Source organism: Pinus tabuliformis, chromosome J (assembly GCF_031772625.1).
Source record: "Pinus tabuliformis cultivar Carrire ecotype Pingquan chromosome J, CPIR1, whole genome shotgun sequence".
Classification (NCBI taxonomy): domain Eukaryota; kingdom Viridiplantae; phylum Streptophyta; class Pinopsida; order Pinales; family Pinaceae; genus Pinus; species Pinus tabuliformis.
Genome location: NC_142295.1, coordinates 323216290 through 323236069, shown reverse-complemented (window position 1 = coordinate 323236069; position 19780 = coordinate 323216290). Strand labels below are relative to the sequence as shown.

The 19780-nt window shown below is 39.4% G+C and overlaps 1 protein-coding gene across 1 annotated transcript in view; it reads left to right on the top strand.

Moving 5' to 3' along the window:
* The window catches only part of LOC149227056 (purple acid phosphatase 23-like), an 86327-nt gene that overhangs the window by 54127 nt on the left and 12420 nt on the right, over positions 1-19780 (top strand). The window contains exons 4-5 of the mRNA XM_089377681.1: positions 11583-11800; positions 12053-12243. Of these exons, the coding sequence (XP_089233807.1) occupies positions 11583-11800; positions 12053-12243 (409 nt within the window). The remainder of the gene's footprint in view (positions 1-11582; positions 11801-12052; positions 12244-19780) is intronic.

Here is a 19780-nt window from a genome sequence, read left to right as displayed (position 1 = left end):
TTCAATCTCAACACAATCCCAGGTCTTCAATGTCCCTTCAACAAGCCTCAATAGTGCCCAACAAGCCTTCAATTTATGCTTCAAGGAATTCCTAAGGATACTCCTTCAAAGACTGCTCATAAGTTCTTCAAAGGTTCTCCAACTCTACCCTATTATGTTCTCAAGAGAAGACTTCAACAAGCTCTATTTGTCCAATCCCAATAAATCAACACTTCGACCACGACAACTACAGCAACTTCGACCACAGAAACTACGACAACTTCAACCACGACAACTCCAACCACGACAACTATGGCAGCTTCGACCAAGACAACTACGACAGCTTCGACCACTGCAACTACGCCAGCTTCGACCACTGCAACTACAACAACTTTGACCACGACAGCTTCAACCACGACAACTATGACAACGTCGACAACAACATCAACGACAACTTCGACCACGACAACTACGATAACTTCGACCACGACAACTACGATAACTTATCTGCTCCTAGCTCGAACCTGTGGGAGACTACTTAACCTAAGAACAATTCCACAAATTTGTCTTCCTTGCGTTTCTAGGCTGCGGCTACTCCTCTACCTCTTGTCTTGTCTCCACCGAAAAATCTGAGCTTGAATGGACAAATTTAGGTTTATATTTATAGTGAGTTTTCCATATTCTGAAGGGACACGTCTCTTTGCCAAGGCTTGTGAGCCTACTCAAGTCAGCTTGGACAGTTTGACAATTTTTGACATATCCTGATTTCAAAAATTGATCTCTTCAATGGTAAGGAATTAGGAGGCAAGTGAGTACTCATTGGAAAGCTTATGACCTCCTCTATTAGCTGATATAGTATTCCCTTCAAGATATGACCTCTAATGATGGAAATTTTTTTTTTTCTTTCATCATATGCATATTTTTTTATAACAACCCTATTAAAGAATTTCTTTTATGGAATTAGAGCATCAAGTAGATTAGAATTTTTTCACTATTATGACATGCATGTGATCTTCATGCATTAGGATTGCACACAAGGGCTAGGGTTTCTTTGACATATTCATACATCTAGGCTTTACTAGATTAGGGGTTCATCACATGGGCTTTTAACTCATTAGGATTAGGGCATCATTTATTCATTCTAGGAATTTTAGGTCAACATGAGCATATTTAGGGTTTCATCGTATGAATGAGCAATGCAAGGGCATAGACCTAGGTTTTCATCAAATAGCTTTAGGGTTGGTGCCAACAAGAGCTTTTCTATGTATCTAGGGTTTTCATCCTCAACAAGCAATGCTAGGGTTAGAGTTTTGTACTCATATTGACATCAATGACAACTTTACCAACACAACATTCGTTCAAGGCATCATTGGGCGAGATCAACTACCTGGATGGGATCGGTTGTGGAGTGATTTCAGGGAGGAGGAGATGAGGCTTTCTCTTGTCAAACGTAATACCAACAACAACAATAGCAAAGGACCAAACGCTGTGAAAGATCAAATGCTTCAGGTGTGGTTAGTTTGGTCACTACAACACTCAGTGTCCTCAAAGGAAGAAGGACAAGAAGGAGAAGTAGGAGCAAGCAACAACTTCGGCAGAGATCGATAGAACACCTTACTCGCTAAGAGGGAGTGTTAGTTTGTGCAGCATTAGACATGTGTTTTAGTCTCGATTTACATCAGAGAGGCTAAGAACACGAACTCTTTAAAACCCAGAAAAGGTTTCGCGAGATAAGCTTTCAAAACACCTTAATTAAATTAATTAACCATCATTTAAATATTTCCAACATCTAACTTAGGAAAACTGGTTAATTAATAGCAATTAATTAAGGAAAGGTGAGAATGCTCTAGAAACTCACACAAATTGAGTTGAGATGATCTTAGCCGTTGATAGAGATCTAATCATGGTCGTGTTAGATTTTGTAGAATCAGAGGTGTTCTAGTCTCAAAATTTTGTGGAGAGGCTAGAACACAGGTGTTCTTCGTAACCCAAAAATTGTTTCTGAAAATTCCATCTAGAAATGTCTTAATTATATTATTAGCCCATTTTTAATTATTTCCTAAGTCTAAACTTAGGGAAAGAAGTTAATTAATCATAATTAATTAAGATAGGGTGTGAATCATCTGGAAACTCACATAAATCGACAGAGAATTAATATGGGACCTTGATTAAGTTTTAATCTTGGCCATTGGAGGTCCAACATAAGATCAGTGTTTTTAAAACCTACTGGTTCTAATCGGTAAACGGTCAAACTGGCCGGTCAGCAAGGCCATCGGTTGGAACTAGCTGAAAAACTCGGTCAGGAAGGTGCTTTGGCCGATTTTTGGCCCTAACCGACCGGTTTGTAGTCAAACCGGCTGGTTCTGTCCTAAACCGACTGGTTACTATATAATGTTTATGTCAATGTCAAGGTCAAATTGTCAGATAAAGGGGAGAGAGGGTCAAGGTCAAATGTGAAGCTTTCTTACCGTCCATGGTCAAAGGAAAGAATCTCACTATGGAAATCACTAAAGGAACTAGATTCAACCTAGAGGATATCTCTCTATCTAGAAGAGTTGACCCTCTACCAAAAGCCAATGAAAGGTGGCCACCTATTGGTTATGTGTAAGTTGTCTCCAGATCACATACAACCATCCCTTCTAGGCCTCATTGCCAAGGGTTGTCCTTACCCCTAATGTTTGAAAAATTTGAGCATCGAAATGGCATTGCACTCTATCCACCTCTTTGTGCCTCTATGCATTGGGAGCATCGAGAAGAAAGATGTAATCCTCTAAGTAGTGCCCAAAAGAAGTGTCGGGACAAAGGATATGAGATCTAAGTCTAAGTGCCTCTCCCAAATATAACACCGGGCAATTGTTGAGCTAGCAACAACTCCCCCAAGTTGTGCCTTTGGTACAAAAGGATAAGAAAAACTTGTATACCCTTCTTGAATTTTTTTAAGCTTCAAGATGTGCAGCTAGTAGAGGTTGTGACTCAAATGAAACAAGCTTGAGTTGGAATCAGCGTCCATTGCCACTTAAAGTCCACCTACATCTTGAAACAACTACATTTTACCTACAAGCTCCTTGTTTCACATTAGATCTTTAGCTTGTGTTGTTTAAAGCCTTTTTGGCATTGAGCTTATGACTTGTGAAATTTGTGGAGTGTTGCTAAGCCTTAATTTTCCATCTACTAGTCCCTCTTTTATCTTCACCTCAAGTCTTTTGTTGAAGTTTTCAAGCTTTGACACACCTCCTTGAAAGTTACTCTCATTGTGACACTTTTCATGTCACTTAAACTTAGAACTTGCTAGTCCCAGCAACATTCACTAATTTTTGGCAACCTTCCATCTTTGTAATATGGCATGCATCATCGAAGCTTTTAACTTTTTAATACTTATGACAAGGTGAAAATCTCCTAGACTTTGAACCTTTTAAGCCTGTGTCATTTGATCAACTGCCTCTATCTTTTGATTTTTTGTATCAACCTATGGCACAAAGTTTGCAAGTTTTGAAGTTCAAAGTTACCACAACATGTTGCACAATGATGTACCTTTGGGTATCAATAAAGGTGCAATAAGACCATAAGAGCCACAAAGCAAAAGAAACAAGTTTGGAACTTTCAATAATGTGCATCAGATCACATGTAAATGAAAGATTGAAAACTCCAATCCTTATGATAGGGAGCAAAAGGAAAAGAATTTGCAAATGTTGCATTTTGCAAGCTACTTAAACTTTCAAAAAATCTCAACCTCACAAGAAAGTAAAACTTCAATATCAAGTAAATTGCAACCAATGTTGTGAAAAGCGCGAGCGGGATTAAATCGGCGTGGGGAACAAAGCGGAAAAAATCGGAAAAATCAGGAAAAAAGCGGAAAAAAGCGTTTGGCACAAAAATATTCATTTTTTTTCAATTTTTTTAATATCTAAACCATCTACAACATAAAATAAATACATTGACACATAAATATGATAAAAAAACTAATATATAAGATGTTTAATATCATTTCTAGCGCCAAAATCACACATAACATTGAATCATGTCCTGAATAGTAAGTCCTGACTCCTGAGGACTTGAGTCCCAACTCAGCCTCAAAATATCAACAAAAAATATGATAATGTATCTCATCATGTCATAATGTCATATACAATAAAATGAAAGTCTAATCCTATTGATTTCCTCTGCCCCTCTTGCGAGAAAATGTCACAGCTTTCCCTTTCCCTCTAGATGTAGATGCTGGTGCCTGTGCTGGTGGAAATGGCAGTGGAGTCTGACGTGCTCTAGAAGCTGAAGAACTAGAAGTAGCAGCTACAGGAGGTAGACGGAGACCACGTCCTCTACTGGTGGTAGTGGTAGCCCGGGTAGGCGGTGTCACCTCCTCCTCCTGCTCCTCCTCCTCCTCCTCCACCTGCTCCTCCTCCTGCTCCTGCTCCTGCTCCTCCTCCCCCTCATCCTGCACTAACCAATCATCAGTGGAATCCATGAGAGGCCTCTCGGCCTCAACCCTCCATTCAGCAGTGGTGTCAATCCCATCCAATGAGATGGCATCCATATCAGGTGTCCTCTCAAGTTGCCTCACCCACAATCGAAGATTGTAGTAGACATAGACCATGTCATTAAGTCGCTGGGACTCCAACCTGTACAAAGTTCATGAAATAATAATTAATAATTAATATTATAAAAAAAATATTGTTTAATGAATTCAAAAATTTATTTGGAAATTTGCAATATTTTAAATGTTTAAGTGTTAACCTATTGCGCTTCTTGTTGTGTATTTTTTCAAATACACTCCAATTGCGCTCACATCCTGAGGAGCTGCATGTTTGGTTGAGGATGCGTACGGCAAGCTTTTGCAAAAGGGGTACTCTGCCACCATACATTTTCCACCATGCGTCTACAACAAAATTACAAATAAAATTTTAAATAAACATAAGAAAAAAATGGAATTTGAAGAGACAATGAAATTTGAAACAAAGTTACAAAGTACAAACTAAAAAATACTTGGCATTTTAATCGTCCTATCAATGATAGCCATCTCAAAGCCAAATGTGCCACCTGCCATCTTATATGTCTCAATTTGTTTAGAGATCTCTATACGTTGTTCTGGAGATCGCACCATCTTCTGGACACAGGATAAGAATCCATCCATGATCTCAGCATCAAAATCAAACCCACATGCATAAAAAAATGCAGGGTTCAGGAAAAGCCCAGCAGCATGAATGGGACGATGGAGTGTGTTGTTCCATCGCTCATCAATCACTTCCCATAGAAGGAGTTGTTTCTGAAACCCATCATCTCCCTTATCATCATAGTAGGCCCGAATGTCTTCTTTGGCCTTGTCCATGGCTTCATACAAATAGCCCATTGCGGGCTTCTTACCGTCAACCAACCGAAGAACCTTTACCAAAGGTTCAGTAACGGCGCACACCTCCTGCACTCCCGCCCAGAAGTCTTCCTGGTATGAAACTAGTCTGCATACGGCCTCTCCTTCTGGTTTGCGGCTCATTGACGAACCACGCCACTCCTCTGAAAGAAACATTCTCTTCAAATCCCACATAGAATTCAAGAGGGATTGAAGAGATATGAAACTCGTCGCAAACCGTGTAATGGTGGGGCGCACCAACTCTTTGTTGTTGGTGCATTTTCTCATCAAGCTAAGAACAGATGTATGATTGTAAATAAATTTTGTGATGCCTTTTGATGAGTCAACAATATCTTTGACAAAGGGAATTTTCCCTATGTCCTCTAACATCAAATCAATACAATGGGCAGCACAAGGTGTCCAAAATAAAGTAGGATGCCTGTCCATAAGCATTCTACCAGCAGCAACATAATTTGCAGCATTGTCCGTTATGACTTGGACAACATTTTCTGCACCCACCTCCAAAATAAACACATCCAGCAAATCACATAAAGTTCTTGCATCTTTGATTTGATGAGATGCATCAATAGATTTGATAAACATAATCCCCTTGGGACAACTAACCAAGAAGTTTATAAGGGTTCTCCCCTTTTGGTCAGTCCAACCATCTGACATAACAGTGCATCCTGTTTGTGCCCATGATGCCCTAAAATCCTCCAATCTTTAGGTGCAGTCACGCTTTTCATCTTGAAGAATCCGACCTCTGAAATCATGATAAGAAGGGATTTTGTACCCCGGGCCAACACTGGCAATAGCATCAACAACAGGTTGGAAAAATGGATTATTCCTTACAATGCTGAAAGGAATATCACTCCAGAGGAGAAATTTTGCCATCAACCTGTCAGCTTGTTCTTTTTCAGTTCTTTTTAGCATTGAACCGATAGTTGGTTGTGAACCAGGTGTGGTTCGAGGAACAAAAAATGATGATGTAGCTACCGGATTGACTGACGTTGCAGTAGAACCAGTGCCACTTGGCCCACTTCCTTCAGCTGACCTTTTTAGTTGCCTTTTGAGTTCTTCTTTGGCCTCTCTAGCGTGCTCTAATTCTCCCAATGCTCTCATGGCTCTTTGGATAAGTTCAGGATTTGTATTTATACAGGGCCCCACATCATGTCCAGGGATTTGCGCAAGGTGATACTTCAACCTGTACACCCCCCCGCGTATCTCCTTTCCACACAACTTGCAATTCAAGTTTTGTCTATCATTCGGAGCTATAGGTTCACCATATTCCCAGAAAAGATCCAATTTCCTTGGCATGTTTGTTTTTGAATTTTGAATTTGCAAACCTATGGAAAAATAAGGATTAGAAAATAGGAATTTAGGATTACAAATTACAATTTAGCATTTACAAAATTACAAGTTACAAATTTCCATAATCCAAAGTTCCAAACCCAAGTTACCCAACCAAATGGCAAATGCCAAAAAACAATGAAAAAACATAAACAATGTTTAAAAAAAATGAAAACAAAATAAAAAATTGGTTCCCATAGTCATACCAAGTTACCCATCCCAAATCAATGAAAAAATACAAAAATTATTTAAAAACAATGAAAACAAAAGGAAAATGGTGCCCATATGAAGTTTCCCAACCAAAAACAATGAAAAACAAAGTTTTTAAACAAGGAAAACAAAAAAAAATTAATCTACATGCCGTTTTTATGGAGAAATTGGTGATCTCCTCTTGAATTTCTCCTACAAGCACTTGGATTTGCTCACAAACCCTTCAGCTCCTCTCTCCAATAGCTTCTCCTCCTCCTACGCGCGCCCACAGTCAGAAATGAACAAATAAAAAACCAAAATTGGATTTATAAACCCGCTGCCCGCACGCCTCGAGCTTTTTTGGCAAAAAAGCGCGCTTTTTTCGAAAAAAGCACGCTTTTTTTTGGAAAAAAACGCTATAAAAAAAGTGCCGCTTTTTACCCATAAAAAGCGCGTTTAAAACGGCAGAGGGAAAAAAGCGCGATTAAATCGCGCTTTTAACAACACTGATTGCAACAAGGAAAAGGGCTTATCATGATAAGTTGTAAATGAAAGCAACATATTGCAAACATCATAACGACTGAAAGATTCAACTCACGCAACAAGACACATAAGAACGACTGAAAGGTTCAACTCACACAACAACACATATAAGACAGATCAATAGCGATGCGCCACATCACAAGTTGCAGATCAGGCTGAGGCATCCACAGACTCTGAACCAAATGATGTCTATGTAGCTCCTGATGATGATCCCATGTCTAGTAGTGGTGAACTTGATGATTGATCATGTGTACACTGTAGACCTGTATTAGGCCAATGGCCTCATAGCTTGCAGCATTGTTTTTGGACTTTATAGGCCATTTAGAGCCTCATTGCTATGTATTTTACTATTTTTTCGATGATATGTATTGCACTCGGTGCCATTTTGATATATTCACCTTTACATGGTATATAAATGAGCAAACTTTGCATATTTTGTCTCTATTGGCTTGGAATCATGGTTTTAAATCTTAAAAATAGTTTTTTTTCATTAAAAATTATTTATTTAATGTATTTTTCTAAAACCGATTCGTTTAGACCTAACTAGTCCCGGTTTGACCTGTTTTGGTCGGTAAACCGGTTCATTAGGTGGACCGGTCCTGTCACCGGTTCCGGTTTTAAAAACATTGCATAAGATTATAAGAAGAAGTTGATCGGTAGATGGAAAACACACTTGAGAAGTTCGATTTTCCAGAGAGCCAACAATTGCCTAAAGAGTTCTCACTTCAGAAGGGAAGCATAAACAATGAGGTTGGAGGAGGATATTCAAATCCAACGAGTGCATTTGCAAAGAGGCCAAGATTTCTCCAAGAGGCTGCGTAGAGGTAGCGCAGAGCCTCAAGAAGGTAGTTCAATTCACTGAGGAAGGAAGAATTTTCATTTCCAGAGGCCGGACAGAGGTTCCAGAGTGCCAGAGAAGCATTTTCCCAGTTAGCAACAAGCAGGACGGCTTGATTAGCAAACGATTCAGAAACACGTGTGGCAGGAAGCTTCAGAGTGACACAAACCCTGCGCAGGCCTAGTTGAATGACTTGCTTTTCAGTAGCAGTCAAGAACCGGGATTGCTTGGAGTGAGGTTAATTTCCCTCAAGATATTTTAGCCAGTAATTTCTTTGCAGAATTGCCAATATTCTACATCCAGATTGTACTCAAAATTTCTCACTGTTGCATAATAATAAAAACCCTCAGCTGCTTACCGGTTTTCCCAAGTTGGGTTTTTCCGGAGATATTTGTCCAAAAATAACTGAGTTAATTTTTATGTGTGTGTGCTAGCATATTTCTCAGTTTCCAACGCTATTATTTTCCGCAGTTTTATTTGTGAAAGTTGCAGTCTAACTCACAGGACACATCCCTCAGGGTCTCGTGTCTCGTATTTCACGTGTCAGACACGAAAACTGCCCTAAAACGTGTCAAAAACGTTTTTCTTCATGTCCTCCAATCGAGACACGTGTTTTGGACGTGCCCTAACGTTTTTGGTTCTTAGGACACGTGTCCCATGAAAAGCGACATTTAAAACCTGCAACATGGTTTATTTTTGGGTTTTTTTTGTCATTGTTCACCACTGAAGTTGAGTTTGCTCGTCACTGGAATCCAATTTGTTGTGCAGTGTGAGGAATTCCATTAGATTCGAGCGCAATGCTCACAACTTCACATCGACCTGGACCTGGAGATGTAGGAGACGAGTGTTCACATGCTTTGCTGAGAGTTTGGAGCACTTAAATTTCTTGTAAGTTGTGTTATAGCCTATGGAACTTAACTTAATTATACATGAGTGACCACGTATAGATCGTGTGTTGAAATAAAAATCCCAGCTCCCCATCATGTGCTCATTGCTTACTACACCTTTAAGGTTTAAAGGGAGGGAAAGCTCGATTAACGCTCTGGTCAACAATGAAGTTTGAACACATAAATTTATAGTTCATAAACTACCTTATGTGAAGTTTGAACATGAGCAGACTTGTTTGAAGTTAATAACAAAAATTATAATATGAATAATGAACATTGAACTGTGAACATCATTGATGTAGTAAATTAATAAACTAATTAGTAAATTACTAAATAGTAAATAGTGTATACTAAATATTAAATAGATATCATCATGATTCATATCTATATGGATCAAGCACTATATTTCAATATATATATATATATATATATATAAAAACGTGTCCCACGTGTCCTGTTTCTAGGGTCTCTGCGTTTCGTGTTGAATACTTGTATTTACGTGTCATGTGACTTAGGTTGCAGTGTGATTTATTTAGTATTTGCAGTAGCAAATAAATTGTTAAATTTATTAACAATTAGAAGAAGACTTTCTAGTTGTTGCAACAAAATTTCCGACTTGAAATTTTCACACACTATTGGTTCACGAACGAGACATTATAAGAGCAGGTCGATGGGGTTGGAGATAGACAAATGAGAGACACGTCGAACAAGAGGGAGAGCGAGTTCCTTGGGCAGATAGAGCTATCCAGTTGCAGAGATTTTCCAGGAGAGAGTTCGAGCTAGAGCATTAGTTATTGAGGGATTAACATTAGAGTTTCGGTGAAGTTTCAGTGTCGAAGAGCTAGTAGAAGAGAGGCCGCAATATTTCTTCCATGAGGCTGTGCAGGGCCTGCGCAGAAGCTTCAAAGGGCCAGTTCGATTGAGCTGAGAGCGAGATCGATTCATCAGCTAGAGATTGGGAAGAGATCCAAGAGGTCAAGCGAGTCATTCCCAGAGGTAGAGTCAGGTAGAGAGAGATTTCAGTGAGTTCCAGAGGCAGTGCAGAAAGAGCCTGCGCAGAGGCTGACCCAGGGGTTTCGAGTAGCGCAGACAAAGCCAGTTTCAGAGCTGAGATCAGTTGTTGGGTGAGACAAATTATCTCACTAATATTTTGGCCAGATTATTTTGCTAGAGGATAATATCCCAGGTGAAGTATGGGAACAAGAGTACAATCGTCAATCATCCAGCTTAGCCTGTGATCCACATTTTGTATGCCCCAAACATTAAATGAAAGCACATGATTACAGAAATGGTTAGTGTACCTTCTGACAGATGATACACCTTCCTTCAAGAAGTATGCTAAATGGGAGAGAGCACTAACTAGAGCATAAGTGGAGAGGTCTGAAGTAAAGCTATCTGTGGATCATCATAGGGCCGCTGGCTGGCTGGCTGACCAATACAGAGAAAAAAATTCTCGTTGGGGTTACCCACTTTCGATGGGTAACATGGCCCATTATTATGAGATATCATGAAAATATCTCCACATTGGTTCAAATAAAATTTGGTTCTGGCATGTTTATTGAAACATATAGCCAAACGACGTATAGGTAGGTAATGTTCTAACAACTAGCAAGTATATTGTTACTGGTAAGTTCACCAAACCCAGGGTCAAGATAGAGATAATTGCCAACATGGCCAACTTCTGCATTCTATCTGTAAATGCCAAATTTTCTTTTCTCAGCTGCTCAGCTGTGTTTTAACAGTGTCATTCAGTAATTATAACTTTTTCCATTTCTATTCATATGATTTCATCCATTTAGTTGAAAATGGCTGACTTTGCAACATCCATGCATATGAGCATGAACTTGATTCTGCAAGGAATGATTAGTGTTTTGTCTGATTCAAGTGAGCCGTTACCTTACTGGTCTGCTCATGAGGTGATCTTCTCTTGCACTTAGTACTTTCTCATAATAGAAGAAATCTGAATTGATCCACAAATGTCTTTCTATATTTGGTATTTTGTACCTCAGCAACATCTTTATATGATTTATCATCGTCAATTCCTGTTCTTTCTTGCCACAATGCTAATACCTGAACAATCACAATATATGCCTAGCAACTCTTCTTGGTATTATTTCAGAACGATCTTTCTATGTATCAGAATGAAATATATTCACCTCAAGAATGAATACTTATGCTTCGTCTCTACATTAACCAATTCACAAGCTGCTCTATTTAGTTTTGCTAGAATACTTTGCTCCCAGCATCCCTGAATATTTTTGAGATATATGATGCTTTATTTTAGACTGACTATTTGGACCTTTCAAATGTTAAATAATGATAGATGACATCAATTAGATTGTACTTTCCTTCCATCTGGATTCATGATGAGGGGTCAGTTTGACATAAATTTTCGTACAGCTACGAGTCATGCACTTGTGTTTTCTAGATTAACCAATTTTTCTATCTTGCTCAGATTTATGGAGCCCTTGACCTCAAGAGTGCCTATGATGGTGATAGAAGGAAATCATGAAATAGAGCCTCAAGCAGAAGGGGAAACATTTGCTTCTTACAAGGCTCGGTTTGCAGTCCCATCTCAAGAATGTAGCTCAAACAGTAGTTTCTACTACTCTTTTAATGCTAGTGGAATACATTTTATCATGCTGGGAGCATATGTGGACTACAACAAAACTGGTAGACATTTGCCTCTAAGTTGTAAAATAATACTTTTCATGCAAAACTTGGTGCGTGTAAGATTCATATTTGCCTTGAAGGACACGTGTCTTATAATGCTAGCATTGTGTAGTAATCAAGATAGCAGCATGCACGGTGGAAAAAATTACGTTAGGCAGTTTTGAAACTTTGTATTGGTGATGAATGTGTGGAACCATGAGAAAAAATATACTTTTAAAATAATCCATTAGTTTATTTGCTGCTGTTATTTAGGCATGCAATATGCTTGGCTGAAGCAAGATCTGGCGAATGTAGATCGTGAAGTTACACCATGGCTAGTTGCAGCATGGCACTCTCCCTGGTATAATAGCTATTCTTCACATTATCAGGAATTTGAGTGCATGAGGCAAGAAATGGAAGAACTTTTGTATGGATTTGGTGTGGACATAGTCTTCTCTGGACATGTAAGTCATTATAGCAGCCACTTTGCATGCATCATATAAAACTTCTTTGACATACAACATAAAAGGTTTAGTTAAAAGGAGAAAGGAAATGGAAATAACAGATGTTTAACAGAACCATAAGCATATGTTTGGATTATAGATTATTTTATCGTGTTTTTCTGTTGCTTTTATCATCAGATGCAGACTTAGTATTGTCATCAGCACCTCTATTGCAAGGGAAATTTTTTATGGAAATAACTTAGAATAAGTTGATCTCAAAGCCAGAGCACCACACTGGGATCTGTTCGTACTTTATTGCAAATGTATCTTTGTGAACCTAGGTCATGACTCATAACTATAGATAAGTTAATCCTGGTTTGAAGGGTAACAATAGTTAAGAGTATCATTTAGGTTTGTAATTTATCAACCGGCTTTAAGGTAAAATTAGTTAAATTAAGCATATCCAGGTCAGTTCAGTGGACTGCGTTAAGAGTCATGCAATATATGACTTATTGAGACCCTGTTTCATTATATATGTGTATAATTTGGACTTGGAAAGGAATCACTTTCAAGTTTCAATATGTGGTAGACACGACTGGATCTGAAGATGCAAAAGTAACTTTCAAAACCTGAATTTTTTTATTTTTTGATAGTGCCTTCTTTTTCCATATTCTTTGGAAATTTAGTTGTCGTTGTAGTAGTTCAGCAAAGGAAGTAAAAGAGATTGTTAGTGGCATCTAAGAAGAGGAAAATTGGAAATCATAGCTTTCAGAAAGCTTGCATTTGCTTGAAGAAAAGCATTCTAACCTTTAAGATTTGTGGGACAGATTGAGGAGCCCCATGTTGTCTGATATATTTCTGGCTTGGAGCAGAGGTATTACGAGTTACAAAAGTTGATAGAACTGTATTCTTGTATTTGGAAAGAAGAAAACTGTGTACCAAAATTCTTAAGGGAAAATTAGATTTACACAAATGTAACTGAAGTTTTTGACACTATGCAAAAGAATTTATTACTAAAATAAAACAAGTATTCCAAATATTTAGAATCCTTGACCAAATTGTTATGCTGCCAGTTGGCTTGAAGTCTTTTCCTAGAATAAAAACCCAATGGTACTAGACAGATGTGTAACAATATTATGAGATCTTTCAATAATCTGTGGATTCATTCTATTATAAAATCAATTATAAAGAAGAAATTGAAAAAAGTCATGAAAAATGATGAACTGATAAGGGAATAAACAATCACAGCCGGGCTTAGTTTCGGTGGTTGGAGCAGATCGTGGGTTCCTATCTATATGGTTGAAGTAGGGTAGAGAGAGAGGTCTCACGTTAGTCCCTTGTGTTATTTGTATCATGCCTAAGGTTGAGGGTGGGCTTGGTTTAAGTGATGTGGCTACCCAGGGGAGTATTCTTGTAGTGAAATGGGTGGTTCATTATGTTGAAGTGTTTGGCCCTTGGTAGGTGCTATTATGTCATTGGTTAGCTTCAATGTAGCATGTGAGAAAGGTTTGGGGTTTTTGGACACATGCAGCATTATTTCTTCACCCCCCACTTGTTCTAGGTTCTCGGCTTGTTGATTCTCAAGAGTATTTGGATGACTTGGATAACTATGGGTTGTTTGTTTGATTCAATGGAACACCAAGGACAATAGATCAGGATGGGATTTCGCAGGGTGCCCTTTTTGGTGTTGGACGATGTAAGGGTGTTGTATTACAGAGATGCTCACTTCTAGGCTTGTCATCTGAGTAGAAGGGGCATGTTCTTTTGGTAGGACTTGTGGGATTTAGCAGCATGTTCTTCAAAGAATTGGTGTTCTTTGATGCATGAATTTTATTTGCTCCCTTCAAATCATCTTGTTACCCCTTTTTTTAGTAGGAGTACCTATATTGTAGCATTTTTTCACACCATTGTATTCTTGTAGTGAAATGGGTGGTTCATTATTTGGAAGTGTTTGGCCCTTGGTAGGTGCTATTATGTCATTGGTTAGCTTCAACGTAGCATGTGAGAAAGGTTTGGGGTTTTTGGACGTGCAATATTATTTCTTCATCCCCCACCTGTTCTAGGTTCTCGACTTGTTGATTCTCAAGAGTATTTGGATGACTTGGATGATGATGGTTTGCTTGTTTGATTTGTTGAAACATGAAGGACAATAGAGCGAGATGGGATTTCACTAGATGTCCTTTTTGGAGTTGGAGGATGTATGGGTGTGGTATTATAGAGATGCCTCACTTCTAGGCTTGTCATCTGAGTAGAAAGGGAATCTTCTTTTGGTAGGACTTGTGGGATTTAGCAACATGTTCTTTGAAGAATTGGTGTTTTTTGATGCATGAATTTTATTTGCTCCCTTCAAATCATCATGTTACCACATTTTTTAGTAGGGGTACCTATATTGTAGCATTTTTTCACACCATTGTAAGCCCAAGGTCACAAGTCAAAAGCCATGAACAACCATGTGAGTCCCTATATAAGGTATACCTTGTGTCATGTTGAGTCTTGTTGTTTTGGTCAGACCATGTCTTGCCCCTTTGAGTTCATCTATGTTTCCTTTTGTCCTAGATAGGCTTGGAGGGCCTTAGGTGAGCTTATATGTGGAATCATGGTTTTATGGGAGTCTGGTTTTGTAAGGATGATCATTGGTGTATGGGCTAGTCTAGCCCGCATCAAGGTGCACCTGTCTTTCCACATGGTTATGAGCAATGTTGCACAAAACGGGGACGTTTTTTGGAAGCAAGGACGTGGAAGCTTCATTTTCTAAAAATCTAGGAAGTGAAGCATCTCAGAAACGCCTACTATATATATATCTATCTATATATATATATAGATATATTGCATTTATATTCAAAACAAACATCCCAAATACCAAATTAGTTGTAGAAGACATGAAAACATGCATATTTTTACATAAATCAAGATAGATATGGCATCCATGATTCCATTGTACATCAATGATTAATTATTCGAGCATCAACCATCTATATTCTAGCAATTACAAACATACATCAAATTTTTAAGCATATTATAAAACATAAAACATAAAGCATATTATCTAGCAAGTGAGCAACTGTCAACATTAGTCATGTCCAAAATTCAAATAATAATGTTTACAAAATAGGCCACTTGGCCACCACCAAGACAAAAAGGTTCAAATTCACAACAAGCCTACAAGTCTAATGATTAATCTATGACAAAAGTAGTAAATTGTGAATATATCTACTAATCTCTCTTCCTTCCACCACGAAGAGTAGGGTCCTCCACGTGGTGGCAATGAAGAAGATGGTGCTCGTGGAAGTTGTGGCACTGAAACTGATGAAGATGAAGCCCCTGCTATTGGTGTTGAACCATGGAACCTGGGAACCAAGTGACCATAAGGGGGTGGCATCTCAACTCGATCATCATCATCTTGGAATCGCTCAAAAAATTCATACAAAAAAAACCACTAGTTAACAAAAAAAATTAAAAACAGGAATTAGAGAAATGCTTTATAAACAAAATTGACACATTTGAATTCAATGGACATACCACTTATTGACTGAATTTTGAAATTCATACCACAATGGACATACCTAGATAAGAGCATCCTCTAATTTCTCTAATCGCAACACTACATACTCCAAATTGGGCTCCTCTGGATTCCTGTCCCAAACCTTAAGGTCTTTATTAGTCTTTGCATCATCACAGTAATGGGACAACAATCACAAGTGTAATGAACATAAACCAGCTCTCTGCCTGGTCTAAACTCAACCTGTTCCTTTTAACACTGTGGATGAAAGAATAAGAGCTCCAACACCTCTCTGCAGAAGAAGTGTTTACCACCTGTGATAGCACCTGCAATGCCAAAGTCTGTAGAAGTGGAGTAGCACCTACATGCATGTTCCATCACTTGAGAAGGAAAACTCTCTCGATCTCTACTTGCATGCATGCTTCCAAATGGACCAGTGCTAAGCGTGTAGTTACTCAACTGTTTTTGTACCATGGCAACCTCCTCCTCATCAGGGACTAATTTATCCAATGCAATCATATATTTTTCTAGAACCTTTGGATCTGGGTGTGGTTTTCTCCTCCCCCCCCCCCAGGTGTTGGTGTTGAAAACCATGATGGATGATAGTATTTAGGTGTCAAAACATATGCTAATGCATGCAATGGAACATTTAGCATTTCCCATCGGTTTTCCACCTCTGCACGAATATAATTGTACATGGTGATATCTCTAGGGTCAACAATGTCTTTAATCTGTCTCAACATGTTATCCATTTGCTCATACACCTCCCCAATTATTGGCCGATTTGAATCTGCAAACTTGACCATGTAATAAATTGGTTTGGTGATTTGCAAAACATATTTAACCTGTGACCAAAAGAACATGTCAAGAATAGTGTCCTTGGCTACATTAGCACCATCTCTATCAATGTTAATTTCCTCCCATGATTCAGAGGTCACCATATTAGTTAAAGCTTATCTCACCTTCACTAGCCGCCTAAAGGTGAGGTAATAACTTGCAAATCTTGTTTTTGCAATTTTAAGCAACTGCAACTTGGAGTAAGTGCCATAGAAGTAGTTTACCCTTGTATGCCCTGTGATAAATTTAATGAGTTGCTTCCGTCTCTTGTAAAGCTCATTAATCCACCCACATTCTTTATGCTTCACAATATCATGAATCAAAAGGTTCAATGTGTGCACCAAGCGTCGAGACCAAAAGATGTGTGGATGAGTACGCTCAATAACTTTTCCTACTACCTTACAATTTGCTGCATTATCTGTGATCAGTTGAACCACATTATTCGGACCAACATCTCTGATTGATTGCAATACGAGATTTGCAATGTTTTGGGAACTTGCACTGATGGAGGAGGAGTCATGACATGTAATAAATACTTCACCACTAACAGAAACGCCAAGAACATTTATCAAATGTTGTTTCTAATATTTTTCCACCCATCTGATACAATGGATACCCCACAATCCACCCACTCATTTGTAAAATGTGTCAAAGCTCTTTGAACCTTTGCTTTTTCTCTTTCTAACAACATTGTTCTAGCTTTCTCATAGTTGGGGGCCTTGTATCCTTTTGGGGCTTCATTGATGGCCTTTACCATTTCATGCCAATAGAGAGAGTGAAGCACATTGAATGGTACACCACAAGCTCAAAGAAATCGGACTATCTTTCCATCCACATCATCCCTCCTAGCAACATTCAGGAAATCCCATATTGTTCTTTTACCTCCAGAGCTTGCAGAAGTACCATGAGGAGATGAGCTACCAAATCTAGAGTTTGCACTTGATTCAAACTGAGTATTTTGTTTCTTTCTTTTTTGTTGTGCAACCTCCTCTATTTGGATGTCTTTTCTTCTTTGTTCAGCTGAAATGTTTGGGCAAATTTATATCACCACAACACCCTTTTTATCATCACTGTCCATCATCCCACAAAGATGCCTCCTCACGCGGGTATATGAACCACTAAATGGTTTTCCTCCATGACAACCATGAGGGCACAAAAATTTGTAGCTTCCACCACCTTTTCCGCCTTCAAGTTTGGTCACATAGTTCCACAAGGGTTTCAATGCAGCTTTCCTCTCTAGTGTTTCATTGTTCACTTCAGGTTCATCCCCTTCCTCTTCAAACCCGTCCTCCTCATCATACATTGGGTCACTCAAATTGGGACCACTATCCTCTTGTTCTTCTTCCCTTCTATTCCTACTACCCTTTGCCATCATTAAAACGAAAAGTGGAATGATACATAGAACCCAAAAAAACACCATCTTGGAATATGAATATAGGTGGTGGAAAACCTAAACTTAAATGAGAAAGAAGAAAGAATGGGAAAGAGTAGGAGAAGGAGAAGAAAAATACAAAAATCAATGACAAAAAAATGAGGGAGTTTGGGGTTTGCACTTACCTCTTTAGCTCTTGTAGATGGAAGCTTTTTTTTACATCTCCAAGCTCCTCCTCCTTCTTCACTCCTCCAAGCTCTCCTCAAGTCTCTCCTCTCTTTCTCCTCTCTTCTCCTCTCTTCTCCAAGCTCTCAAAAAATACAAGTGAGCAAATGAGAGGTGAAAGAGCCTTTTAATCCCTTCATTCCCTACCCTAACCCAACTTGGACCCCACCCCCAACCACTAGATAAAAAAAACGTTTTTGTGGCGCCGCACGGCGGAACCGGCCGGTTGCCCACGAAATCGGTCGCGATTCGTACGGATCCGGCCCCTAAACGCGGCGTTTCAGCCAGGTGATCCACCGCCCGAAACGCATCCCGACAATTCCGAAACGCGGATTGGACCGGACAGTTCCCACAGGGCAGGAAGCGTCTTTTCTGGTCTGATCCGCGTTTCGGACTTTCCGGGATGCGTTTCAGGAGGCAGATCACCCACAGATTTGTACGGGTCGCGTTTGAGGTTTTTGATCTAAGGGGGGGGCATTTCATGCAACACTAGTTATGAGTCTATCAAGTTTGTAGGTGGCCTTGGATTTGGTGTCATATTCCAAAGGCTTAGAGGGAGTTGACTTCTAGCGGGAGCTTGCAGATTCAAAGGGAGACTTTGCAGCCCAAGAAGAGTGCGTGGTCAGTAGAGAGCAAGGGTGCTTCCACATTTGCCAAGAAGGAATCATGGAGAGAGTGGAAGACATTTCAGGAGAAGAAGAAGTAAGATGCTTCTAGTGACAATGACACTTTCGAGAGAGGCGTAGTTCATACTACAGGGATTGCTGCAGTGGTGAGCGCCAAGAGTTGGGCGAGTGTTGCGAGTAGTTATGATGATGATGTGTTACTTCCTAGTCTTGGAAGTACCTCCCTCGCTAAGAGGGATTGTTGCTTTTTTAGTAGCTTGGGAGGTACTCCAAGCCCTAGGGTTTGGGGTTTGGGGGTGAACCACCACAAGAGTCACTTGTGGGCTTGGAACCCAAGGTTGGGCTTATGCACCCATCGATGTTTGGGCCAAAACCCTGGATCATTTTGGACATGAAATGGATGGAGATGATAGAGGATGGCGAGGAGAATCCAATGCTTTGAGAATTGTCAAAATCCGAGTTGTCCTTAGTGAGTTATGACATTTTGAAGTTGATAATGGATTTTTGGACAGTCAAGTTATGTAGGCTTGAAATGGTTAAGTCCAAAAGACATGTCCATTGGTGAATTCGAGTAGCCCTTCTAAAGTGTATAAATAGAAGGTGAATGTGTTTCATTTTAGCATCCAAATGTGCAAGAAACATAGAAGATCAACTTCAGAGGTAGCTACAGCTCTAGAAGAAGGCAGGTAGACTGGGTTTCCGCAGGCAGCGAGTTTCCGCAAACTGGGTTTCCACAGGTAGCGAGTTTTCGTAGGCAATGAGTTTCCACAGATTGGGTTTCGCAGGCAGTGCGTTTCCGCAGACTGGATTTCCGCAGGCAGTGCGTTTCCTCAAACTGGGTTTCTGCAGGCAGTGTGTTTCTACAAGATGGGTATAGGCCGAGTTTCCGCAAGCAGGGGCTGCAGTTTGACAACAAATTTGAGGTATGGTGATGTTGATTTTATGTTGAATTTGTTGCTAGTTGGATGGTCCTAGTGTGGATAGAATTGTAGCAGCCTA